Source organism: Haliotis rubra, unplaced genomic scaffold (genome assembly GCF_003918875.1).
Source record: "Haliotis rubra isolate DU_JTF1 unplaced genomic scaffold, ASM391887v1 Scf256, whole genome shotgun sequence".
Taxonomy (NCBI): domain Eukaryota; kingdom Metazoa; phylum Mollusca; class Gastropoda; order Lepetellida; family Haliotidae; genus Haliotis; species Haliotis rubra.
The window spans coordinates 1,141,695-1,169,604 of NW_025766625.1; the positions used below are offsets into that span (position 1 = coordinate 1,141,695).

At 40.1% G+C, this 27,910-nt stretch overlaps 1 protein-coding gene across 4 annotated transcripts; it reads right to left on the bottom strand.

The window, feature by feature from the left end:
* Positions 1 to 756: 756 nt before the first annotated feature.
* Positions 757 to 27,501, bottom strand: LOC124279757 (baculoviral IAP repeat-containing protein 3-like). 4 transcript variants are annotated; one of them, XM_046715626.1, is made up of 16 exons: positions 27,341 to 27,498; positions 26,230 to 26,501; positions 24,226 to 24,741; positions 22,727 to 22,902; positions 22,342 to 22,402; positions 22,054 to 22,158; positions 21,389 to 21,760; positions 20,103 to 20,398; positions 13,407 to 13,731; positions 12,675 to 12,820; positions 12,037 to 12,182; positions 9,881 to 9,970; positions 5,393 to 6,766; positions 4,685 to 4,853; positions 1,873 to 2,041; positions 757 to 1,383 (listed from the first exon to the last, which is right to left on the bottom strand). In XM_046715626.1, exons 2-8 carry the CDS (start codon positions 26,306 to 26,308, stop codon positions 20,169 to 20,171), a joined length of 1,539 nt encoding a protein of 512 aa, XP_046571582.1. In that variant the 5' UTR covers positions 26,309 to 26,501; positions 27,341 to 27,498; the 3' UTR covers positions 757 to 1,383; positions 1,873 to 2,041; positions 4,685 to 4,853; positions 5,393 to 6,766; positions 9,881 to 9,970; positions 12,037 to 12,182; positions 12,675 to 12,820; positions 13,407 to 13,731; positions 20,103 to 20,168. The 4 variants fall into 4 exon arrangements, 3 of the variants coding, with proteins under 3 accessions (XP_046571582.1, XP_046571580.1, XP_046571581.1); XR_006899475.1 differs by lacking the exons at positions 20,103 to 20,398; positions 21,389 to 21,760; positions 22,054 to 22,158; ... (3 more) ...; positions 26,230 to 26,501; positions 27,341 to 27,498 and adding an exon at positions 15,865 to 16,056; XM_046715624.1 differs by lacking the exons at positions 757 to 1,383; positions 1,873 to 2,041; positions 4,685 to 4,853; ... (3 more) ...; positions 12,675 to 12,820; positions 13,407 to 13,731 and having other exon boundaries at positions 16,754 to 20,398; positions 24,226 to 26,501.
* Positions 27,502 to 27,910: the final 409 nt, after the last annotated feature.

Sequence of the window (27,910 nt, forward strand, 5' to 3'; positions counted from 1 at the left end):
TTTACATTCATATCTTACAATGCAGTTAGTGGACATCGAGGTAGATTTTTGTAGACATATGTACACAATGATAAATGCAGGAAACAACTGACCACGCTGTAGGTAGTCTCCAACAGAGGGTTGTGTGCACTGTCCTGTATGTAGAGAGTGCACTGAATCTCCATAGTACTATGTGTTCTATATGCAGTTCTAACATCGATCAGCACTAGTCATAAGTATACACATGACGTGGATCTCCAAATGGATGTGGTTAAATATATGGCTTGTGTAATGTATCGAGTTTCTTGTCAGCAAATGAATAACACTTCAGTGATTTTTCTGGAGACCCATGAGCTTCCAAACATTTGACAGAATCTCTTCACATATTTGATCTGAACAGAAGAATGATTCAAACGGGGTATGAGCCGTGATTGTACACACGTGATACAATCACAACAGAAGCATATGTGGTCAGATGTCAAGTTCGATTGTCAAAGTAGACAGTAAAAGATAAGATAGCTGAAATATGTTGTTGTATAAAGGAAACCCACACAGATAGTGCAAGTGTGGAAGTAAATGTCACAAATAAATTGACCATTCGAACATTGTTGCCGTGACACATGGTATCTGGTGGTGTATTCTCAGTACTGGAGGGTGCAACTCCAGATTTGTTTCTTGTTGTGTACATGTGTCACCCTACAATAATATAAGTTTATATATTTTTTAACATATCGGAAAGCATGAGTTTTATTGAACAACACCAAATTAAGACTCCACTTACAAACACAATATATTTATTTGCGGAGGAAGAAGAGGGTTTTTCAAAAGGAAGAAGTACAGAACGTGATAAAGCTTAAACCAGAATGAATCAAATTTGCACGAAACGTTTGATCGTTTTATTCTATTTTGAATGTGTGGATTTTAAGAAACATATATCCTTCATGCGCTTCATAGGTTGGGGGTTGGCTTTCGGCCAGGAACTAGTAAGCCAAACGATAATTTCACAATAAAAAAAAAAACAGCATCCAGATGTTCAGGACATAATTTTTTTAACAGCTTCGCAAGTCATAAGGTACGTGTTTTCGTGTGATCAGTAAGTGACACGATCTACACAGGTATAGATGGTTGTAGTTTTATCCCAGTTCCATGCAGGCACCGTGTTAGGGGGTCAGTGACCTCAGTAGGTCCTGATACTCCCCCTAATGGGTCGGTCACACACCACACAACTGCTCACGGATGCCCCGCAGACATCACAACACACCACGTGACCACAGGGAAGAAACACCAGACAAATGTCCTTCTGCCCACATGACCGACACTTCCCATACTTCTGGTGAGAGGCATGATGGGTTCTTGTACGGTATCCATGTTTGACTGGATCAGCCGACATTCCCCTGGGTGTACCTTTCGTCAGCAAACACACATGCATTAACATAACCTCTCTGCACAAACCACATCACATACCATCATATAAATGTAGTCAAGGGAACGATATGTTCTATGAAGGGAGTGTCTGGTCCCGACTTGATTATTTACAGACCCAAGCCTTATGGCTGGAACATTGCTGAGTGCGACGTAAAACTAAACTCACTCACTCTATGTAGGTGTGCGATGGACACATGTTCATCAATCCTCTGATGGGAAATACATACATAGACAACGGAGGTAGTCTGTCTCACAGTCCCTCAACCATATTACTTCCCCTTCAACCCTGGCCTTTATGCAATGCCTTACCCCTAAATGGAGCAAAATTAGATTTTCTCAGCTCCAAGTTCAATGGAACCCCTTTTCAATTTAAAAGGAATTGTTTGTTTGTTCCAAAATTATATATATTCAGAGACTAAGCGTTAGCTTAACGACTGAGGTTGTCTTGCAATCGAAACGAATGCTTACCTAAGGGAGATAACTCGTCGTTGCCTGTAGAGTCTGCCTGAGATGTGTGACTGTTGTGACTGCCGAACCTCCTCGCACTGGAGGATAGAACAGACACGAGGCTGTATATTTAGCACGACGTCATCAGTATAACTAGCTCTGGTTTCCCTTCTTCATGAGTGACTGATCCCTGTACAACCAATGAACTACACACACAGGTGATATAAAGGGCGTATGAGAAAGTGTGTTGTGATAGTTCACGGGAAGGCTTATCCTTGATGTAGTAGACTGGATAAGTGCATTGGTTCTCATGAGAAGTTCGACAGATCTTCATTCCAAATACCTCAAATTCCATAACCTATTTTTCATATTTTCTAAAGAAAATTTACGAATGACAAAATGAAAACAAAACAGACATAAACAGCAAAAACAGATATTGGAACCTTTCTCTGGTCGTCAAAATACATCCAGGATTATATTACGTGAACGCATACGAATATGCATACATAGCAGTTGTTCGTTTGTTTGTTGTTCAACGCCGCACTCAGCAATGTTCTAGTATATATATAGTTAGTGAGTGAGTTTAGTTTTACAACTCAGCAATATTCCAGCTATATGGCGGCGGCCTGTAAATAAGCGAGTCTGGACCAGACAACCAAGTGATCAAGAGCATGAGCATCGATCTACGCAACTGGGATACAATGACATGTGTCAACAAAGTGAGCGAACCTGACCACCCGATCCCGTTAATCGGCTCTTACGACAACCATGGGTTGCTGAAGGTCAATTCTAATTGCATAGCATAGACTGTATTGTGTATATAACTGCGTCAGGGTTTGTATGACAGACTACACTACCCGGGATGACCGAGATACAATGATGATATCCCAGTGGACATGTATGACACAATATGCATTTGTGTTCGGGTTATTCCTGCAATGGCAATTGCGATCGTTTTACATTCATATCTTACAATGCAGTTAGTGGACATCGAGGTAGATTTTTGTAGACATATGTACACAATGATAAATGCAGGAAACAACTGACCACGCTGTAGGTAGTCTCCAACAGAGGGCTGTGTGCACTGTCCTGTATGTGGAGAGTGTACTGAATCTCCATAGTACTATGTGTTCTATATGCAGTTCTAACATCGATCAGCACTAGTCATAAGTATACACATGACGTGGATCTCCAAATGGATGTGGTTAAATATATGGCTTGTGTAATGTATCGAGTTTCTTGTCAGCAAATGAATAACACTTCAGGGATTTTTCTGGAGACCCATGAGCTTCCACACATTTGACAGAATCTCTTCACATATTTGATCTGAACAGAAGAATGATTCAAACGGGGTATGAGCCGTGATTGTACACACGCGATACAATCACAACAAAAGATAAGATAGAAGCATATGTGGTCAGATGTCAAGTTCGATTGTCAAAGTTGACCGTAAAAGATAAGATAGCTGGAATATGTTGTTGTATAAAGGAAACCCACACAGATAGTGCAAGTGTGGAAGTAAATGTCACAAATAAATTGACCATTCGAACATTGTTGCCGTGACACATGGTATCTGGCGGTGTATTCTCAGTACTGGAGGGTGCAACTCCAGATTTGTTTCTTGTTCTGTACATGTCACCCAACAAGAATATATATATATATATCATTTAACATATCGGAAAGCATGAGTATTATTGAACAACACCAAATTAAGACTCCACTTACAAACACAATATATTTTAATGGCGGAGGAAGAAGATGCTTTTTCAAAAGGAAGAAGTACAGAACATGAAAAAGCTTAAACCAGAATGAATCAAATTTGCACGAAACGTTTGATCGTTTTATTCTATTTTGAATGTGTGGATTTTAAGAAACATATATCCTTCATGCGCTTCATAGGTTGAGGGTTGGCTTTCGGCCAGGAACTAGTAAGCCAACGTAATTTCACAATAAAAAAAGCAGCATCCAAATTTTCATGACATAATTTTTTTAACAGCTTCGCAAGTCATAAGGTACGTGTTTTCGTGTGATCAGTAAGTGACACGATCTACACAGGTATAGATGGTTGTAGTTTTATCCCAGTTCCATGCAGGCACCGTGTTAGGGGGTCAGTGACCTCAGTAGGTCCTGATACTCCCTCTAATGGGTCGGTCACACACCACACAACTGCTCACGGATGCCCCGCAGACATCACAACACACCACGTGTCCACAGGGAAGAAACACCAGACAAATGTCCTTCTGCCCACATGACCGACACTTCCCATACTTCCGGTGAGAGGCATGATGGGTTCTTGTACGGTATCCATGTTTGACTGGATCAGCCGACATTCCCCTGGGTGTGCCTTTCGTCGGCAAACACACATGCATTAACATAACCTCTCTGCACAAACCACATCACATACCATCATATAAATGTAGTCAAGGGAACGATATGTTCTATGAAGGGAGTGTCTGGTCCCGACTTGATTATTTACAGACCCAAGCCTTATGGCTGGAACATTGCTGAGTGCGACGTAAAACTAAACTCACTCACTCTATGTAGGTGTGCGATGGACACATGTTCATCAATCCACTGATGGGAAATACATACATAGACAACGGAGGTAGTCTGTCTCACAGTCCCTCAACCATATTACTTCCCCTTCCACCCTGGCCTTTATGCAATGCCTTACCCCTAAATGGAGCAAAATTAGATTTTCTCAGCTCCAAGTTCACTGGAGCTCCTTTTCAATTTAAAAGGAATTGTTTGTTTGTACCAAAATTACATATATTCAGAGACTAAGCGTTAGCTTAACGACTGAGGTTGTCTTGCAATCGAAACGAATGCTTACCTAAGGGAGATAACTCGTCGTTGCCTGTAGAGTCTGCCTGAGATGTGTGACTGTTGTGACTGACGAACCTCCTCGCACTGGAGGATTGAACAGACACGAGGCTGTATATTTAGCACGACGTCATCAGTATAACTAGCTCTGGTTTCCCTTCCTCATGAGTGACTGATCCCTGTACAACCAATGAACTACACACACAGGTGATATAAAGGGCATATGAGAAAGTGAGTTGTGATAGTTCACGGGAAGGCTTATCCTTGATGTAGTAGACTGGATAAGTGCATTGGTTCTCATGAGAAGTTCGACAGATCTTCATTCCAAATACCTCAAATTCCATAACCTATTTTTCATATTTTCTAAAGAAAATTTACGAATGACAAAATGAAAACAAAACAGAGATAAACAGCAAAAACAGATATTGGAACCTTTCTCTGGTCGTCAAAATACATCCAGGATTATAATACGTGAACCCATACGAATATGCATACATAGCAGTTGTTTGTTTGTTTGTTGTTTAACGCCACACTCAGCAATGTTCTAGTATATATATAGTTAGTGAGTGAGTTTAGTTTTACAACTCAGCAATATTCCAGCTATATGGCGGCGGCCTGTAAATAAGCGAGTCTGGACCAGACAACCAAGTGATCAAGAGCATGAGCATCGATCTACGCAACTGGGATACAATGACATGTGTCAACAAAGTGAGCGAACCTGACCACCCGATCCCGTTAATCGGCTCTTACGACAACCATGGGTTGCTGAAGGTCAATTCTAATTGGATCTTCACGGATGCTGAGCTAAGTCTGTTAATACGTTACAATCTGTTGCCTTGTGGCCAACTACCGGAAGGTTCCTTAAATATCGCCAGATCACTATACATGTATATATATAGCGTTAGGTTATATTTAACAAGCTGACGAAGCCGATGCACACGTCAGGTACAAAAATACGCTTACTGGTAAAGCTATGTGGACAATGTGCTATGTAAAGACAGCTAGGCAAGTACTGGAACAGCCCTCGGTGAGGATTCGGCATTAAATACTTCTAACCTAGATCTTCACGGGCCAGTGGCAACTAATTCAGGTGGAACTGAGAGAGAAGCTGACAACAAAGGAATGATGTGATATTGTCATTCTCGTACCAGTCACCTTATCTGTTTTTGATAATTATATATTCACAATTGATTGAGATATTTATTGGATTGTAGACTAGCGTTGAAATAGCATGAAGAAGAAAACGTATTCCTTAAGTATTTTTTATTGAAACACCTGAAATCGATTCTAAGCCTTCACACTGTTGTTTACCATGTGACATGTATGAATATATAGTTATGCCATTGTACGTCTGTTTTGGTAATAGCAAGATTATCAAAGAAAAACGATTTTGATTACAAAATCGACATTCCACTACCATCTTGGTATGTTTTATTCTAAACATTCTCTCAATTAGTAACAAAACTTCATGAAAACTAAACATCCCGAAAAAATAACCTATGTTACCTGCATTGTAATAATAATGTCTATTTATATGGCACTAAACTCCACTGGGGCGTGCTCATAGCACATACAAGAGTCAAGGTAATGTGACAACATGGTGGCAGTGCGATGTGTTCACTTTCAACAAAAAGACTATTATCAGTTAACTTGCACAGTATTTTATTTTCTATATGTAACAACAACATATCCGATATCACTAAATATACAAAAGACACTGAACATTAAACATGTTCACATACATCGTACATATACATTTCAATGCATGCTGATAGAAATGCATGCATATACTATATTAGAGAGGCAGCCCCTGCCAATACACGTAGCAACATATGCTCATCTTAGATGTTATGTAACTCCCCATTTGATGAGCTAGTCCTGAGACTGCCTCTGATGGGTACGTGGCATACGTCACACGTCCGGGAGACGAGGCTGCAGTCGGCACAACACACCACGTGGCCACACGGCAGGAACACTGTGTTGGCACTGCCGACTTTGCACTGTGTACACTTCCCCCTCTTCCAGGAACGTGACCTCTGTGATTCCGTTTTAGAGCGCTGACCTGCTGCTGGGGACTCGTCATCTACCACACCTGTGACAGTAACGCAAGATTACAGGTAAACACAAATACTATCACCAACTCATAGCTCAAAACATGATATAATTTCGTTACGATTATTTTCATAAAAGGAGGAAGGAAAGCCTTATGAGATGCAGGTCTTAATTGTACTGAAATCACTTGGACTCATTTTCCGGTTGAATCCGGATTCGATCCCACGAGCATATATGCGCAAAGATCTTAGTTAAGCACCCCCTGATTAAATGAGCCCGACCTTAACTCTTTGGGGCATATCTGGGACATGACTGGTCGTCGTGTGCAATAAAGTGACCCTCCTGTACAGAACCTGGTGGATGCTGCTTTTCACGGGAAATGGCTTCGACTCCCCCTTCAGGGGATCAGGAGGCTGACAGGGGGTATCAGGAGGAGAGTGCTGGCTGTCATACAGTCACATTGAGGTTACACTCGGTATTGACCTTGAATCGTGTAAGACACGCAAAATGGCATTTTGAATTAATTTTACATTCACCAATAAATTCAACATTAACATTCCAAGGCCATACTTGTACAGACATGGTTTTCTATGAAAAGCAGTGTTTTTTAAATGAGCCATTATCATCATAAAACCAACAAGGATTCCAATCAATTTGTCGTTTTTTATGAGTCAAAGGATCACACGGGTCAGAAAAACTCTGATGTTTTTCCATCGTGATCACCACGAGAAGTTTTATGTACGTGTTGAAACCCTATCATTTAAAAAATACAGGGAGTGCTTAATTAAGTTCTTTGTGTATATTTTCCTTTACAGCTAATTGCGGCTTCTAAAACGACTGCCACATGAACTCCCAAATCGCGGATACCCAATTTAATGCAGGAGGGTGAAAAATGTTGATTTGTTGTTTATTTTTTGACGCTGCACTGAGCAATATTCCAGCCATATGGCGGCAGTCTGTAAATAATAGGGGAGACCAGAAAATTCGGTGATCAACAGCATGAACATCAATCCAGGCAATTGGGATAGGATGACATGTGTCAACCAAGTCAGCGAGCCTGACCACCAGATCCCGAGTCCTTGGATTAGTGTTATTCTGTTTTCCTATTCAATGTGAACACGATGGGACAGTTCGGATGTCATGTAATAAACATTTTTACATCGGATGAGATCTCTAACATACACAGATATGACGAGATATATATTACAGAGGCCCACATAAGCTGCGTATCCGGGTAAAATACGCATATAAAATTTCGTATTACGCATTGAAAAATAATTGTTGCGTGCCAATTACGAATTGAAAATGTTAGATACGCAAAAAGTTTAAAACAAATGTGTACGGAATATATTTATAAAAATCGCTTGCGTAATGAAAAGACATCGATTGCTATCAAGTTGTACTGTTAGTATAGGACAAGTGTTGTACTGTCAGTATAGGATGAGTGATTTTTTATGAAATCATTTCCATTATATTTAAGTTGGTTTTGATTAGGTATGACATAAGGCAGAACATACCTGCTTAGTAAACTTACTCAGTCACATAATACTTAGGTGAGTAAAATGACTGAAATACGCACATATTTGAAAGCAGTGGGTAACGGAAAATGAAATACCCACTCAACATTCATAATACCCACTCCAAAACAATACAGTGGGTACAGTACCCACATGAGCTACATCTTATCTGGAGCTCTGATATATGTTACTTTATAGGAAGTGTAAGTTCATATATTATATAATGAGTGAAATAGATGACTTCGTGTTTAGTAATATCCCATCCATATAATCACACTGGTCAATATTTTGGGGCATGAACAAATACATAACGAATGCGAAATTCAGCTGAATAACATGTTTGGCATCTATCAAATATGAACTTAATTTCGAAGTCAAATTTCACCTTGTTTATACATATTGTTCGATTGTTCGGGGTTCGATTCCTGAATTGGTACAATGTGTTTAGTGTCCTACGCCGTGACAAGAATGGAATAGTGCTAAACGTGGTGTGAAACCCAACTCACTCATTTATATTCCGCTCTATAGACCTCACTGGCAATTTATAACTCATAAGATGATTTGAATTCACATCAGTATATCAGCCAGTTACATCTTTGGTTGCGTTTTCGAGTATTTTGTTTGTTTGTTTCAGTCTTGGTTCGTATCAGCACGAAATACTACATGTATTGGTCGATTGAAGTGTGCGTGTGCGTGTGCGAGTGCTCGTAGCTATGATGCACAGCATACAAAAAGTGTTTCTCATTATTATTCGGTCTGACTACACATTTCCAGTAGGCAGGTATCTTCACAAAATTTTCGATGAAGGTATGTTTTTAAAATGATTTCATGCATCAGTAACAACCATCATAAGTCTTTCTTACCTTGGCACCCACAAATAGCTTGAGAGCGCTAGCTTCATGTTATGTGGATAAAGTGATCCGCCGGTTGATCAATGTTACAGTAAATGAGTTAACTCATAAGTTGAATCATTAGAGATGTTTCAATGAAAATGTTAACTTCCACTGTAACTTCAATCAGGCATGAAAGAAGAAAAAAGGAAAACGCACCCCGCCCTCCCTGATCTAGAGTGCATGTATAGATATATAGCAGATTGAGTTATGTGTGAATCTAATCAATGATCTAATGATCAATATATTTACCTATATAAACACATACTTGAGTGCTCGTATAACGGTCAGCTTCGATATTCAGTCGAATTGTATGCTGACAGAAATTGTCACCAGGTATAAGGGCAGAGTATCTGACAAATTGTTTCTTCAAGGAAGAAATCAAGATCCCAAATTGGAATTACACAGTGAGTTCGGAAGTTAGAATTCATTAGAGTCAGATTTATTACTTTATTTGCATATTTTGGTCGATTGAAGCTCATGGAATAATCAAATAAGGAAATCTGATGGTCGTTTTCTTTTGTCAGAAATTCTGACGGTTCTTTGCTCATGACAATCAGTCATTGTGAAAAAGAAATAATGACAATATATCGTTGAACATTTTTAGGAATATATACCTTACATATTTTGGTTTTCTTTACCGTAAATTAACTGTAATTTTTAGTTGTTTTAAAAAACTGGCTAAACTTAAGGTAACAAAGATACAATACATGCATATAACTGCTAGGAGTTATTCATGATCCTCACCTGTGTACAGACCAAGCACAACCATCAGCAGCGTGGACAACATCTTGACGACGTGAGTGTTTTGGTGGATGTGATGTTCCTCAAACACTCCTAGTATAGAGACACATCACGTCATTACCAACACGGAATCTATTTGCCCTCGACACGCGTGTGCTAAATATAGAATCTGACGTCACTGACATTTATGCAACCATGGCGTCAAAAGGAAACAAGAACACCATTTGCAATTAATAATCATTTATTACGGAAGAAAAGTTAAATTCATTTAAGCGTATTTCATTAGTCAGTTGTCGCAACAGACATTTTATCCACAAATAAACTTGTTCAGCTACGAAATTATAAAACAAAATGATTTCAATTCTGGAAACGTTTTCACGTCTTTTGATTTGCCAACATATTTTGATATTCTTACTTAAACAAAGAACTAATTCATTCATGAAGATTTAAATATGATCTGCAATATATTTCATATGGAATCATACCCGAGCCCAATACTGACAGTCACACGTGGTTGTAGTAAAATGTCAATTTTTATCGCAAGTAATGATAGGAATGTTATCAATTCTGGAACTGCAGATTCACATGTCCCCTACAATTGTCTTCGCTCATCACATGGATCAGACCAACAGGGCAATGTCGAATCAAAACCTGGTTAAAGGTGAAACGGTGTTGGTCGTCATTCCCGGACATTGTGAGGGTGTATTGTGTTCATTACGTTAGTCATCACACACATACATGTGGAACCAGAGAAGTGGCAATAGCATTTCATAACAATCATATTTATTTAGTTTTCAGATGATACTTTGTAGACCTTCTCTGCCCCCACACGTATCACTGATACCCCAACACATATTACATGTACAGTGACTTGGACAATCCTAGAGGACTGAAAAATGCCAGTAAGTACTCTCACAGAAACCAATATATAAAGAATCACACTAATCCCAAAATATTCATCACCATGGGTAGCATAGGAAACCAAACATGTCTTGTGTCTGTATATGTTTTAGTTATTTGCTTTTGATAAGGTTTTGAGACACTTTTAATAATACAGACTGCAATTCGCATTTGTTGGTTTAGACGCTTAGAACGCTTGTTTCTGAAGATATATATATTGTCTCATACGAGAAAGTACAAGTGTTCCATTATTTATTTTTAGAATTTCATAGTGCAAATACATACCTTATGAAGACTGACATCAACACTATTTCCCATTCTTTCTCACTTCTCTTCTTTCCTCTCTCTGTCATCTCATGCTTTTGCACACGTTCTACCATGTACTCACGTCCTCGTCAAATCAAACTTAAAGCTCTCATGCATTTTAACACACACAAACGGTCTCTCATATGTCTCTCTCTCTCTCTCTGTCACACATACACATACACACTCTTGCGCGCGCAATTCTTCTCTCTCATGTTCTATCTAAAATACCAGTCAACAACAGCCCCTCACTCACTCCTCACGCACACACACACACACACACACACACACGCGCACACGTTCTCATCTACAATCGTCACACCATTCAAAACGCACTTTCAAGTCCTATTAACATCATATCAACAACGCACAATTAGATATATATCCTTCGAGTACATATTAAGAAAGCGGTGGCCAGGAGGACAGACAATTACTTTGATGGAACATAGACACACAGGGTGTATGCTATGATAGAGAGCATACAGAACAGGGACATAGTGGAACACATTTACAAAGAAGGTAATAAGCGTTGTCGGAAATAAGTTCGAGGGCGTGGGCGACACTCTTAGAGGACTGAGATGGTATCACACTAATCCCAAAATATTCATCACCATGGGTAGCATAGGAAACCAAACATGTCTTGTGTCTGTATATGTTTTAGTTATTTGCTTTTGATAAGGTTTTGAGACACTTTTAATAATACAGACTGCAATTCGCATTTGTTGGTTTAGACGCTTAGAACGCTTGTTTCTGAAGATATATACTCATAGAAACGAATAAGGGAACACATGAAAGTACAAGTGTTCCTTTATTTATTTTTAGAATTTCACTCACAGTGCAATACATATCTTATGGAGAAACCTGGAAAAGAGTACAGGAACACTTGTTTACCTTCATATGTTCCCTTATTCTTTTCCATGAGTATAATTTTGATAGTAACAAATAAACCCATTCACATTGAAAAGGAGCCCAAGGGAGACCAGCGATTCCTGGGGAAATCTGTACCAGCTGTAGATTACTGAAATGTTGAGGTATAGCTCGACGGTGGAGGACTGGCGCAACTCTCTGAGAAAAGGCGTCTCCTAGGCCTGAAGGAGATGTTCTGCAAGATAAGTTCACATGATGAGGACGTACCAGAAGAATTTTTAATGATTATTATTACTGATCACAGAAACAACTTACCCAATTAGGGTTCTGGACAAAGATTCTAAACTTGTCATGATCCAGTTCACTGAAGTCAAATTTCCATACACACAGCTGATTTAAATTTTTGTGGATATCTAGAACACTAGCTTGGTCAGTGGAAACGCCAAATCAGAACTGTGTCACTTAAATAACACGTTTTTGTTTGGATTTTCTACTTGTCAAGCTGTGACGTGGCCCATTGAGAATCATTCGATAAGAGATACCAACGCATTAAAGGGAAAATAAAGTGCAGAAAAGATTGAAAAAAAGAGATTAGACCGAAGGTACCGAGTCTACATCTAAATTTACTGATGACTTTACAATTATGTTCGAAACATCTAAACTAAATACCCCTACCTATTCTGTTTATTAATACAAGATAGACTTGGCGTATATCATAGTCATTTACCCCGTCCTTGATCTGTGTGTAGACGTTCCTGCGCAGCACCGGGCACGTCATCTGCAGCTCCGCATGTCGCCTCCAAGGATCGTCGTCAACACGCCAATTGTGGGCGTTGCAGCCACAGAAGAAACACGTTAAGGTGTTATCAGTGCCTACGAATAGAAAACCAGTAAAGGCGTGTCTTCCAGGAGTCAATGCAGGGGCGGATCTAGATTTAAATGTGCACCCCGACCTCCGAAATCCTGGATCCGCCCCTGTAATGTACGCTTTAAAAGGTGAAAGTTTATGGTGGACTTATTTATTATGAAGAACACGAGCCTTTGGAGTATGCTGTTACTCATTCAATCATCTGATGGATGAGTAAGAATATACTCTGAAATGTCGTGTTCTTCACAATAAAGGACTTGACATCCATACATTGTTACCTTTCATGTCTCTCTCTCTCTCTCTCCCCTCACACACACACACACGCACACACACTCTCTCTCCCTCCCTCCCTCCCCCTCTCTCTCTCCTCTCTCTCTCTCTCTCTCTCTCTCTCTCGTTTATATATCCAATCAGTAGTTTTCCCATTGGATGAATATAGTTGGATAAGACGGCTGCTTACTTGAGCCAGACCCGAATCGAAACTGTATTACAATGACTCCATATTTTGGATATAACGCAATGACATTTTCATAACAAAAGTAGTACGTATTAATACGTACTGTCTAATTAATGATAGATCTCACACACTACCTGAGTGGTAAAATCCTGCCCGGGCGATGGTGGCGAGATCAGCATCCGGTATGTTCGCCATGTTGTCTGTAGCTGCATTCAGAGTCTGGAGTCTGTCCTCGGTATTCCACAGTCGGCCATGTTGTGGTGTGGAGGTTGATGGTTGCTGCAGCAGTCGCATCTTCTGCTTCAACGTCAGTTCAACGTACTCCGCGCGACTAAGGTGGGGAGGTTCGAGAAGAGATTGGTTCACGAAGTCCCCGAGAATCCCCCCAATGTCTTCACATTCATAACATTGATGTCTGGTAGTGGAAAACTTCATGTTGAGCTATGGAATCTTAGGAACCTGAAAGATGATAAACCGTGAAGTATGATAAACCCCTTAAAAGTACAATGGTAACACGTCGCGACCACCGCCGACTCTAAGTCCTTCATCCAATGAGACACTTAACAATATATCAGATCAGAATAAGGCCTCTCGAAAGGTTTTTTTGTTTGTCTATCCATGGTAGACATCGCAATTGGGTTTCGACATCATGTGTTTCAAATACTTACGACCCAGCGATCGTTATTAAAAAAATATGCAGTTACTCGGGCATAAAGTAAAGAATGAGTGATTGAGTTTTGTTTTACGCCACTTTTAGCAATATTTCAGTAATATCACGGCTTGGGACACAAGAAAGGGCTTCACTCATTGTACCCATGTGGGGAATGGGTCTTTGGCGTGACGAGCAAACGCTTTAACCACCAAGCTACCCACACCGTCCCATAATGTAAAGAACCCATTTATAGCCAAGACAATTATGTGGTCGATTAACCAGAAACTACAGTTGTCAATTCTGAGTTACGACTGCTGTGTAGAAGTTCAGGGATTCCGCTGCTTACAAAGGAAGAAAAACGTGTTGGAAACAGATTTGTTTTACAACACAGTGTGTATCGGTTTTAATGTCTCGGACCAAACGTTTCTTATGTATCTAACCATAGATATATGCAACTGAGTTTATGGTGAAACTCGGGGACCACGTGCTTGATTAATGTATGAGCTTAAATGTCAATTTGTTACGGGTAACCAACAGATGAGACGATAGAGTGTCTTCATAACTGTATTTGAACGTAACACGTATTTAATGCACAACCACACGTATTTAATGCACTATGATATGTAAGAAAGAATCCTCACCTGTAGGCAAGGACTGTCCCAGCATGTGGTTAGCTGTCCTGACACAGCATGTTGTCAATGCACGCGACACAGTACAGTTTCGCCGTTAAGCGTACATGTATTTTTGTATCTGACGTGTGTCAAAACTATACATGTATTTTTGTATCTGACGTGTGTCAAAACTATACATTATGTATTTTTGTATCTGACGTGTGTCAAAACTATACATGTATTTTTGTATCTGACGTGTGTCAAAACTATACATGTATTTTTGTATCTGACGTGTGTCAAAACTATACTGATCTGGCGATAAATATAGAACCTTCCGATAACTCGCCACTACACAACAACTTGTAACGTATGAACATCCTGATACTAGAAACTGTTTCATGTAGCTCAGCGTCGTGAAGATCCGGTTAGACTTGGTCTTCAGTAACCCATGCTTGTCGTCAGGGGCGACTAACGGGATCGAGTGGGCAGACTCGATGACTTGGTTGACACATGGCGTCGTATCCCAATTGCGTTGATCCAGACTTGTTTATTTATAGCTGGAATATTGCTCAAACAAAAAACAAACCCAACTACCCCAGGGAACCGGCCGTAATAGTTGAATGGCGTTTGACGCCGAGCAGTATACTTTAACGTTACCTAGACAGGGGACAGCAAGAGTTGTTTTCACACAGTGTACCCTAGTAGATTCGAACATAATTTGTCGGGTCACTATAATGTGACCAATATGATATCCCGTGTCTGTACATGTACTGTATGTACTGTATACGTAACGTTTGCATCTTCATCGCTGTACATAATGTCGCAACAATGTTATGTTAATGAAATATCGAGCCTCATACATATTGTAAATTTAGCAAATATTTCTGATATGTCTCATGCGATTAACCCGTGAAGGTCCGGGTTAGAATATTGATCTTCAGTAATCCATGCTTGTCGTAAGAGGCGACTAATGCAATCGGGTGGTCAGGCTCGCTGACTTGGTTGACACATGTCATCGGATCCCAATTGCGTAGATCAATGCTCATGCTGTTGATCACTGGATTATCTGGTCCAGACTCGATTATTTACAGACCGCCGCCATATAGCTGGAATATTGCTCAGTGCGGCGTAAAACTAATCTCACTCACACATGCGATTAATACCAACAATTACTAATGAACACAACCGTCTGTTCAAATCGAATCAGTTTGACATGTTAAGATAAGGGAGAAACAGGCAGTACTGCCAGCAAGGCTGACAACACACGGGGAACGTTACGACTATCTAAACTAGACCCATATCATATACCGCGTTCATAGTTAAACTTACCCTTGAACAGATATCCAGAACCGATGTTTCTCCTCGGACCGCGGTAACATAAAGTTTAGTTTGAACATGGAATTAAAGGAAGTTAAGAAAAGGTGTATGATAGTCAGTCACACCTCATGGCTATTTATAGTCGGGTTTCCCCAGGATCGGTTCTTGCGAGATCTTCATGTCAACCACTGGACTGTCTGGTCCAGACTCGATTATTTACAGAGAGTCGTCATATAGTTGGACAATTGCTGATCGCGGCGTTAGATAACAACTATCATGTTTTTCATGCCAAATCATATCTTTGATAATGGTAGAGACGCCATGTGGTTGTATGGTTGCCTCATAAAATTGTTTTGCTCTTTTCATGAAGAAAGTAAGCGACCACGAACATCCAGGTTCAATGCTATTCACAATGTCTTGTGAAGATTCTTCTGGTTTGATAATCAATGTGTAGTGTTTTTGCTTTTCTTCTTTCATCTGTCATCTATAAGGGCATGACGACATGTAAAACCATGATAATTGATGTAGTAGATTTTCCGCATCACTACCTATTGTCTCGTCTATTTTATCGTACAAAGGTACTTACAATCGAAGAAAATATCGCTGTGGTTGTTCAGGTCTTTCTCGATGAAACAGATATAATAAACGCACCGTTCAAAGTATAAGGTTCCCTTTCTAAACGGGTTGTTAAAAGGACGATACTATTTAAGACATTCAATGCATATAAATGATGTGCATGTTTAGTGCCATTGAAATGCACTTGCATCTTGCACTAATTAAAGTGTTTGCGTTTATCACACTAATGAAACCCCTTAGCATATTAAGTGTGTCAATGTTCCTGAACGTTTTGTGTGAGAAAATATTGCATACTTTAGACATAAATGATAAAATAGTGGTATAATAATTTTGCAGTGGAATAGTTTTATTCATGAAATACATTTGACATTACAGTGCAACAAAGTATGTTTGTGGAGACCAGCATACCAGCAAACACGCAAATTGCAAGAATACGGCCAGTCACTAATGCCAATTTAAGAACAGCTGCGCATTAATTACATCATATAGGCAGTATAGACGTCGTGTTCTGACATTGCCGGCGGAAGACCAACGCAAATGTTACGGTCATGTCAGCAACAGTCACTCAAGGGAGTGACTGAGATATCGCTGTTTGTCGGCCGTCAGTTATATCCCATCTGTATCACGGCAGCCTAGTTACAGTATAGACCAGGCATACCAGTGACTAAGAGCATGAACAACGATCCACGCCAAGGTGGTACAACGTCATCAGCCAAAGTCTGACAAACCAATCCACACTAATGAGCAATACGGTCAATACTTAAAAATGACCTGTCGTAACAGGCGACTAACGGGAGGCTCGCTGACTTGGTTGACACGTGTCTTCGCATCCCCATTGCGAAGATCGATGCTCATGGTGTTGATCATTGGATTGTCTGGTCCAGACTCGATTATTTACAGACCGCCGCCATGTAGCTGGAATGTTGCTGAATGCGGCGTAAAACTCACTCACTCACTTAAAATGATACATCCAAGTAGAGCCTAATGCCCATCTATGCATATCCATCGGCAAACGTCGCAGGGCGATATCAAGCATTCTGTTACAAAAGTCGGCAGAGTTTGGCGCGACAGGTACACTGGATATAACAAAAGATACGTAGTGCATCTCTGAAAGAGGCATGGACAGAATCACATATGTCCAATGACAACGAGTCGTTTTTTGTACGACATCACAATTTCCATGCACTGTCTAGTGGTTCAGCCACCAACATATCCGCCCATCTTGTCGCAACACTATCTTATCACCATGTACATAACTGAGATTCGATCTGTTTCTTCAAATGTTAGCCACAAAACCATCTCAGAAGTTGCGTTTATCACCATAAGTCAGTTACTGACTTATTCCACCGCTTCAACCATATTTGATAGGAAAATGGCACCGATACTTCTGTACGGGTCGGAAATATGGGGCTTCAGAAACAAAGAGGTCACTGAACGGAATCAAACAACGTATTTCAAAAGGTTCTTAAAACTTGGAAAATGTGCGTCAAACAAGGCCATCCTTGGTGAACTAGGGCGTCTTCCTATGTTCGTGCTCACAGAGGCTAAAGTAATACAATTCTGGTTCAAAGTACTGCTCATGGAGAATAATCGTTACCCTTTACAATCATATAAGATGCTTAAATCTTTCGACGATATGGGCAAGAGCAACTGGGTGTCAAATGTACGAACCATTCTTTTCCGAACCGGCTTATCACACGTATGGTTGACAATGTAAAGTTATTCATGTCTATCTTCCTACAACGACTTACAGATATAGGTCACCAAAGCTGGCGCAACGATATCAATACATCAAAATATCTTAATCAATATTCACAGTTCAAATACGATCTTCAACTGGAACCTTACATCACAGAACTAAAAAGTAAAGATCTCATACGTGCTCTCTGCAAATTTCGGATTTACTGTACATTCTGCAATTCCCCACAAATTGAAGACGAAAAAACATATGTTCTTTTTCGGTAAACAGTACCAACACTTCCGCGAAAAATATCTCATATAATATTATCAGCAAGTTTATAAAGAATGTCATTGATATAAATTTCTGATAATTAGGGTTTTCGATATAGTAGGCAGGTACATATTAATATCTTATCATAGCAGATGAATAGTACATGGTATTCATCCTCCACAGAATCAGTACAATAATTACAAGTTATTATTTCTAATTCAGGGCTTTTCGATTGCCTGTATGCTATAATATTAAAATCATATAAATTGTACCTGGATACCTATACTATTATTACGTATGTAGTTAGTGATTATTTACGAATGAAACGATTTTTCTTTCCTGAGGCATTTGAAAATAACTGAAATATCGTCCAACATACTGTGTACACCATACCCATAGTCAATTGGATCCTCTTGTGAACATCACAAATGCATGCATATATTTAGATATACCAACTTTATTATAGCATTATACCTGTTTGATCAATTTCCATGCTGTTTAATTGGCCATGTTTTCGCTACCCATACACTGCATTAAAGTTAGGAGATTAGTTCACATGTCAGTGTTGTGAAGTGTCGAGGGATAAAAGTAAAGGTCCAGGTTTGATTTCTCATCTGGGTGTAACGCCCATTTCCATGTCCATTGTTTGTAATAGCAGGTGAGACACAAACAGTCACTCAAAGATGCATACTGGACCTGGTCAAATTAAGCATTGTATATATACACTCGCAACAGATTGTCATATGCCACAACTGGTTTCAAAATACGTTCAGGTTGTCTTCCTTGGCAAATATAACTTAATCTGTTTGTCCTGCCGTACACAAAGTATCCTGGCGTAAAACAGACTGACTGTACAGACCTATTCTGATACTGTAAGGACGTTACGGTAAAACAAATCAGTCCGTCATAGATATGTAAGACCTATGGGTTGAGGTATTTGCGGCCACCGCTGGTATCACTGTTTATGGTAATCACTGCCGGTCATTGATCAGGTGAGTGCGAGCTGTAAAGACACTGTGTAGGAAGGAGCGTGGAGTATAATATATACTTTGTGTGATTGATATATAATAATAAGTCTTTTTTGACAGAAAGTGGGAATATTTGAATTTGACGGTACAGAAATAGCCAGAATTAAATAAATAAATTCATACATTTATTTCTTGTCTTGAGTTAAGTTCTACCTCCTCACAGCTGAAAAGCATAACATAAGGACATAACGTATGACTGACTGACTGGCTGATTGACTGACTGACTGATTGATTGAGCTGTCTTGATCTATATTGTTTTGAGTTGAGACAACTGAAAACTAAACCAGAATTCTTTTATCGGAAAGATGTTGATATGAAAATGATATATTATCATTATGCATGAAAATCTAAAACGTTAGCTGTGTACAAACATATATTATTTTAATTTGGCATGTACAAAGGTGGTAATCTAAATAACTAGTTCAGATAAATCCCGTTTCTGAGGTGACATATATGAGGCGAGTAGCAATAGTAAAGGGATAGAAATAACGAAACAAGACATTAATGAGATAAACAATAACAAAGTAAGGAATAAACACGTCAATTATTAATACATGCATGCTTAAATCCATATAACAACCTTTCGGTAGCCCATTTCAGGAATTCCTTGTGACATACCCGGAACATTATTTGCTACAGGGATCGTAAAAGTAAAATCCCTCACTCACTGATAGTTACATGACAAACATACTCACTCTCACTAGACTGAACCACTGTCACACCAAACAAAGTACAGCGGTTAGACTGCAATGTGAGGTATGTTACGACGACGTGACGGACGCCATATCAGCAAGGTGGACACGGACAGATCCTCGGATGTGTTTTCTGCAGATTGGGCACCGTTCTAGAGCTGGGGCGCACACGGCACAGGCCACCAGGTGTCCACAGGGAAGGAAGACAATGTTGGCGGGTTCCTCCAGACATATCTTACACGCACTCGACTGTCGCAACTGTTGTGTCTCTTCCTCTGTGGCTTCCAGGTCTTCCGTGCCTGTATTTGTAAAGATACGAATCCAAAACACATAGGAAATATAATTTAAGATCAGCTAAATTGTAAATAATGATATATGCCCGATTTCGGTGTTGTAATTTCGGTGTTGAAACTGGTAGGTACATTAATGTAGCACATAATGAAATCCATTGCCTGTTTTGCAAATCAAATGGTACTTTTGTAGTTGAAGATTAATGACATGTATTCTATATCTTTGATGCATACTCTCATATTAGAAATAAGTACACATCAAAATATTTTAGTAAATGTCCATCAATTATTGATTTCATATCCATCGTGCAGAGTAAAAAATGTTAATATCATCAATAATGTATGTCTATTTTTATACTATGTTGATAATAAACATCAAATCTTAAAGAAATGCATTTACATGTGCATAACTTATCCATCAATGTATGTATATGTATTTTGGGCCGGAGGCCTCTTACTGAAATAAAATTCTGTTCTGTTCTAATTTAAGATAATGATTCATGATTTTTTTTTCCATAATGAATTCAGGGGTGGTGGGGGAGGGTAGCTATTGGCCATGGCTTTGATGGACTAACGGGGCACCGTCAAGTATACAACATATTGAATATGTGTTTGGTGGGGAACCTATCGGAATAACATAATGCAAGTGGCGCAAAGCACTAGACCACGTCTCATACAAACGTACCCGTGAAGGTCCGGGTTAGAATATTGATCTTCAGTAACCCATGCTTGTCGTAAGACGCGACTAACGGGATCGGGAGGTCAGGCTCGCTGACTTGGTTGACACATATCATCGGTTCCCAATTGCACAGATCGATGCTCATGCTGTTGATCTCTGGATTGTCTGGTCCAGACTCGATTATTTACAGACCGCGTCCATATATCTGCAATATTGCTGAGTGCGGCGTAAAACTAAACTCACTCACTCATACAAACGCGTACGTTATTAGAATAGCATGTAGCATATACTGCAGATAACGTACTACTATATGTACTCACTTTGGGATTTAACTTTTGCTTTGCTTGAGCTGCGAATTCTTCTTCTGTCTGAACTCAATATCGGCATGCTCTGGTACTTGTTTCCAGAAGAGAAGGTTTTTGGCTTATCTGTATCACCGTGTCTATCGTCCTCGCCATCTGAATCAACCGGACCCTGCTGCAGACCAGAAAGAGTGTCCGTGTATGTATCTCCTTGTGGCGGTGATGTTGGTCTGTCAGTCTCTCCCCCAGGTGCTGGTAGTCCGTGTGACTTTGTCCGTGGTAAACTCGCTGATGAGGCTTGTATGGTGGCAGCTGCAGGTTCTGGCATCTCCGTGACATCTTCCTGTAGGATCCGTTCTACCAGGAGATGTAACTTCAAAGAATCAGTCCCTGGAACACAACATGTTACTCGTGTAATACCAGTAACTGCAACAAAACCAACTGAGAATAGTCAAACATCGAACCTGAATAAACTTTACTCACCCCGAGGACTAGGAACTTTTATGAATTTGAATGTTTTAAAAAATTATTTCACAAATTATACCGGTATTTCATTTATCAGCTCAAAGTGTAATATTAATATGCCAGTCATAAAATTGTAATTTCGAAACAACAACACCCATGTCGTTTTTATCCCCGTTGACATAATATCACTTGAAATAATCGATTTGCAGAGACAGTACCCTGGGTCCTGAGTATGTACAGAGCATGTTTGCGGACACAGTCTCTGCTGTATCCCATCTCCAAGGCTCGCTGACACGCCTCTACTTCCAGAATATCATCAAAGTCTGAAGAAAAAAAGACTTAATAAGCATAAACATATTATCATGTTCATATTATCTTCAACGGAAGAACACTCTTAAAATAACTCGTCTGGAAGTTAACTGCAAATCTACGTCAGACAAACATTTACTGAATCATTCGATGTAATATCTCTTACTGTGACATTAAAATGATGTAAAGATGCTCACCATCCCTGGCTGACACAATCTCGGCACGTCTGCTTGGAATATTGGTGTTCGTCTGCTCAGTCTGAAATAATTATGTGAAATAGTCATTCAGCAGCTTTTTTTGGCGCCAATGGTGGCCTATCTTGTAAAACGTGAAGCCACGCGTTATCTATGCCAAACAAGTCTATTTCCAGTTGTATATGTATACGGTTTCATGTTTGTCACGAATAACTATTGATTGAATGAGTGAGTATGGTTTTACGCCGCTTTGAGCAATATTCCAGCAAAATCACGGCGGGGGACACATTGCACCCACGTGGTGAATCGAATCGGGGTCTTCGGCGTGACGAGCGAACGCTTTGACCACTAGGCTACCCCACCGCCCCGAATGAATACTGAAACATACCCGAAACTTCTGTCCTATAACTGCCAGTGCCTGCGTTATAAACAAATCTCCTTTGATTGCCTTCACGTAGGCACAAGATGACCTCCAGCGGACGTGCTCCACCCAGGGGTCATCCCCCTCCTCCCACGTCTTCAGACCAACGCCGCAGACAAAACAGCGCACACAGTCGGAATAACCTGTTCAAAGTGTCATGCGTTATTAATGTTTAAAGGTCACATGCAACAAAAAAATCAAACATTATTAAAACACAATTATCACTTGTTCATGACATATAATAAACATTGCTGGTTATGAAAAAACATATAAACAAAATTATAAGCGTACAATCGCAAATCAAAAGTGCAATATTGTGTACTTGGGTTTACTTCCCAAGAAACGAAGCAGCCGGGATACCGAACCCAGTCAGAGCGGGTGGGTGTGCACTCAAGTGTAACGGCTGGTTCATTTGCAGATGCCCTCACGGGTCATTTTGTGTGTATATATAGAGATGTTGGGTTTTGTAAATACATGCTCATTTTTTGTGTATAACATTTTGCAATCAACAGACATCATAACATGTCATGTGTTCAAGTATCACACCTGCCTGTCTGTGTAATTACATAATGTGACAGAGACCGAACTCGGGCCATAAATCAATGCGTTTTGTTTATGGTGTATATATATATCCTGAATGGTGTTAAGTTCAAATTGCATGTGGTCAGTGATCGCAGTTGTGTATTGAATATTGTCATTAGCAGACAGGCAGGCAGACACACAGGTGTCAATGAAACAAGACATTGAGTTTTGTCTGTGACAACGACATGTCTATATCACAGTTAGAAATTCTGTCAACGCTAAACAATGGCATTGCTTTTAAGTATCGAACTGAGAAAGTGACTCGGTAAGAAGAACGTGTGGTGAAATAGACAAATGAAATTATATAAACAGTTAATTTACTGTCATAACATATATAAAGCTCGCGCCTGTGAGATATCAACAAAACATTAGGAAAATAGCTCACACCAAAGCCTTCACCGAGTATTCACCGGACAGCCCGCTTCCAAATTGCGTGAACCTATTTCACTGCGCACGTGCTATGAGCGCAGCCCAGCTGTTGAAACCAGTTCTCCCCAGAAAAGTCGGGGGAAAATTAGTGAATCGTTTGAACTCCGATTTCGCGCGGTTTTTTCATCGCGTTATTTTTCAACTTTATAAGTTGAATTTGCATTTTTGATGATTTGTTTCGGCAAGTCCATACCGAAAGGTATCAGAATCTGCAAAGTTGTGTTTTACGTTGCATGTGACCTTTAATGCTAACCAATCAACAATGTTACTACCTGGTCAATGTTCTGCAGTCCAACCAGTACTGTTCCCATCTATTTCTCCAATATCCTGCATACATATGACAGAATAAGACAATTATTCTATATTTTGCTTTTTAGCGATACTGAGCAATATAATCACATGGTCCTTACTGTGCACATTTCACCATTTATAATTCAGAATGAAAGTTTACTTGCCTGCGTAAAAGAAACCGACTGGGACAAGATCTTCTGGTCTTTTGCAGTGATATTGTGGCCACATCTGGAAAGATTCCACCCGGACCTTGTTGTCGCTGTAGTTTGGATACACGGCATCTTCGAATCTCAGGATATAGGTTGTGTGATCCTGTCCTGCATCTGCATCTGCTCTGTCAGAACGATCTGGGAGATATGATGCTACTGATGCTCCTTTATCCCCACCATCACAGCTTACATAGCTGATTGTTGATATGTTGGGGTACGTTTCTGATATCTGCGACTGGTTACTCAGGTCCTCGTTGGTATCACCTCCAGGAACAGGGTTAGCTTCAGCCGATAGGACTGAAAACGGAGATGGCTCAGCGTTTGGGTTGATAGGTACATTCCTCCTGTCATCTCCTGTGATAAGGGGACATGAAGGAGCGATCTGTCTGTGGATTAAGAACGGATTATCCTTCTGTTGCCAGCCCCTGTGCCTGACACCGCAGCTGAAACATCTGGTCTCATCCGCGTCTCCTGTAGCATAGAACCCTGCTTCAGCCAGACGGATGCAAAATGCATTTATGTTTATACCACAGAATGACCCCAGTCGCAATGCTTCATACATCATCTTTTCATCATTTTCCCCGGTTTCTATCTTCCTGAAGTAGTGTCTCAGAGAATAGAATGGTGCAACGCTTACTTCTTGCCAGGTATTCAGATATCTTGTGAATTTATCACCATACAATAAATCTTTATCAACGTATTTCAACTCTTCAACTGCTTTCTTTTTAAATGTGGGGAAGATACATTCAAGGCTTTTGTCAGTTAAGTTTTGGAAAAGGTTATACGCCTCCCTTTTGTCAAACGTCGAGGTCATATCCTCTTCATGTGTTTTAGACAGGAATTGGCTGGTATCATCGTATGTATGCACGTCATGTAGCTGATCCACAGTGTGTACAACTGTTTTTTGTTCCCTAACATCTGGTGTAGACAAATGATCATGTTGCACAATTTCACCTTCATCATTGCCTTTGTCATCATTGAATTCACTGCTTTCATTTGTAATCTTTTTTGGCAAAATATTATCTACAAGACTCTTAGTCATATATGATATTTCAGAAAGGAGCAAAAGTATCTGTACCAGTTGATGAAAACCCCCAAGAGGTTGAACTTCAGAAGCATCATTTGAAATTCCAGATACATGGAGGTTCAAACCATATTCTTGTCTGGTCAGTGCTTGTGTGTTCTGAATATACTCCAATATCCCCTTGAGAACATCGGTGGCATAATGGCCTTCTCCAAGTTTTACAAAATCAGATAGTTCTAGTCTCAGTTCTCTCAAGTGCCATGTCCTGAATACCTGGTGTTCTATTGAATTCCAATCTACATTGATCACACACCTAAACACAAAGGGAGTATCTGACCACAGCAGCTGGACAATATTGCTGACAACACATGATATCTGAATTGTTTTATCTTTGTGATGATCATCATTCGTAAGACCACCGTCAGTTCTATTTATATAGCCGTGTGTGTGTACCAGACATAGGATAAAACTAATGCCAGACCCACGGATCTTCTGCAATACTTTCTTCCACAAGTCACGCAACATACATAATTTATGTATACACACCAGGGAAGTATGTGTCACGTTGACACATTGTTTCACTTCACCTAATTTAGAGTTACATTGTAACATTGGACTATACAAACTGACAAGACAGATGGATTTACAAGCCTGTTTAAGCTGTTTAAGACCCACACAAAACAAACGGTCTTTCAGAGTGGTGTGAATATACCCTTCCGTTTCATAAGCATTTACAAATGCTGAGTCCTTGTTCATGTTATTCAACAGCTGACTTAGTATACTAGTAGGATATTTGTGGTGGTTAAGCATTGGATGCAGGGCATCTGAAACGATCACGATACTGAATTTACGTCGGCCCACACCACCACGCGGTATTTGTGATAGATATTCATAGGCGTTTGAAGGAAGACCTGAAATCAATATCATGTACATACTATCCTGCCTATCTATTTCACCCAACGCAGGCATTTCTAGGCTTGACAATACACTTGAGTCGGTATCAGACGGAATCATGAAATGGGCCTCGTACTGAGATACTGTTTTCAAAAGCGACAGGGCGTAGCTGTGTACGTTGACTCAGTCTACTATACAGATATCTCCTCTGGTTGGTAGCGCCGCCATTGCAACTGGCAGTTTACTTGTTCACCTTGTAGTCGTTGAGCGACGCCGGTTAAAGTCCAACAGGTCGTTTTCGCACAATGATCGCCTGTAGAAACAGGAAGTTGTACATGTATAGGCCGTGTGATTAGCATGCATTCAAACATTGATGATGCACTTCTTTAATGTGTCTCACCTTACATAGGAATATACGACTTTAACAGATGAATTATATACAGTAGATGGTAATTTGATACAATGCGGATAAAGCGTAAGTTGAGCGTGTGTGAGTATGGTTTTACGCCGCTTTTAGCAATATTCCAGCAATATCACGACGGAGGACACCAGAAATGGGCTTCACACGTTGTACCCATCGAACCCAGGTCTTCGGCGTGACGGGCGAACGCTTTAACCACTAAGCTACCCCACCGCCCCGGTAATTTGAGAAATGCTTACACGTATACTGTGTACAGTAGACCTTACGCACATTTACTGATGATATGGTTGTAAATGACAATATACGAGAGATGATAATATATTTGCGTGTTGAGTGAGTTTGATTTTACGCTGCTTTAAATATTGCAGCAATATCAAGGCGGGGGGGGGGGACCAGAAGTGCGATTCACACATTGTATCCATGTTAAGTATCGAACCGGGTCTTCGACGGGACGAGCTATGGCTTTAACCACAAGGCTACCCCACTGACCCAATAATTTTGAAGTATTGACCTCTGTGCTATAAAGTGACGCACGATAACAGTCATATGAAAAAACCTGGCTCTTACATTTACTGTGAGTCACAACACAGAGACATTAATATCAGTAGGCTACAGCTCAAACGCGATAGTGATGTTGTGCTGTGGGATGAAGTCAGTGTTTACTCAGATCAGTAAGGTCTGTATGTACCAACAGCGTTGTTATAGGTTAAATATTGAAGAAAAAAACTTACATGAGGCTGATAAGATGACGTGGATTGTGCGCTGAAGGTTGAGAAGAGGGAGTTACTCCTTACAGTTCCAGGTCATCTGGTTGGTCAAACCAGCCAATCAGTGTCGTGACGTGATCGTTAAAATCGGGACAGCAGTTACGTCGACCTTGTAGACTGAACAAGCTCGACACGTCAGTTCTACACATAGATATCACTAGGATTCCCGGTTTTCTAAATATATCACCCACTCGATTGTAGGCCATCGACCAGGTAACGTTGACCTATACCACGCTATGTAAACCGCAGTAAGCAGGCAAACAGCGGACATGTATATACATCGCGTGGTTGATATATTGGGTGTTCGTTCCTTCACCATAGGGAATACACTATGAGCATTAATAATGACATGTATGTTCCTGAACTGAACATTGTTTCAACCTGAGTCTTTCGATTCACTATCATTACTTTTACTAACACAGGGAAAATCACTTTCTATATTGACAATAATGTGTGCAAATTGTCTTTCAAACACATTTCATACTTACTGGGAACATAAAATGCAAAATAAACACAATATATTGACATGCCTGT

Excerpts from the sequence above, each read along its gene's own strand:
- LOC124279757 (XM_046715624.1), bottom strand. The coding sequence starts at position 26,308 with ATGATTCCGTCTGATACCGACTCAAGTGTATTGTCAAGCCTAGAAATG. Across the intron at positions 22,403-22,726 it reads TTATAGGACAGAAGTTTCGG|ACTGAGCAGACGAACACCAA; the intron begins GTATGTTTCAGT and ends TAATTATTTCAG. Across the intron at positions 20,399-21,388 it reads AGCAAAAGTTAAATCCCAAA|GCACGGAAGACCTGGAAGCC; the intron begins GTGAGTACATAT and ends TTACAAATACAG.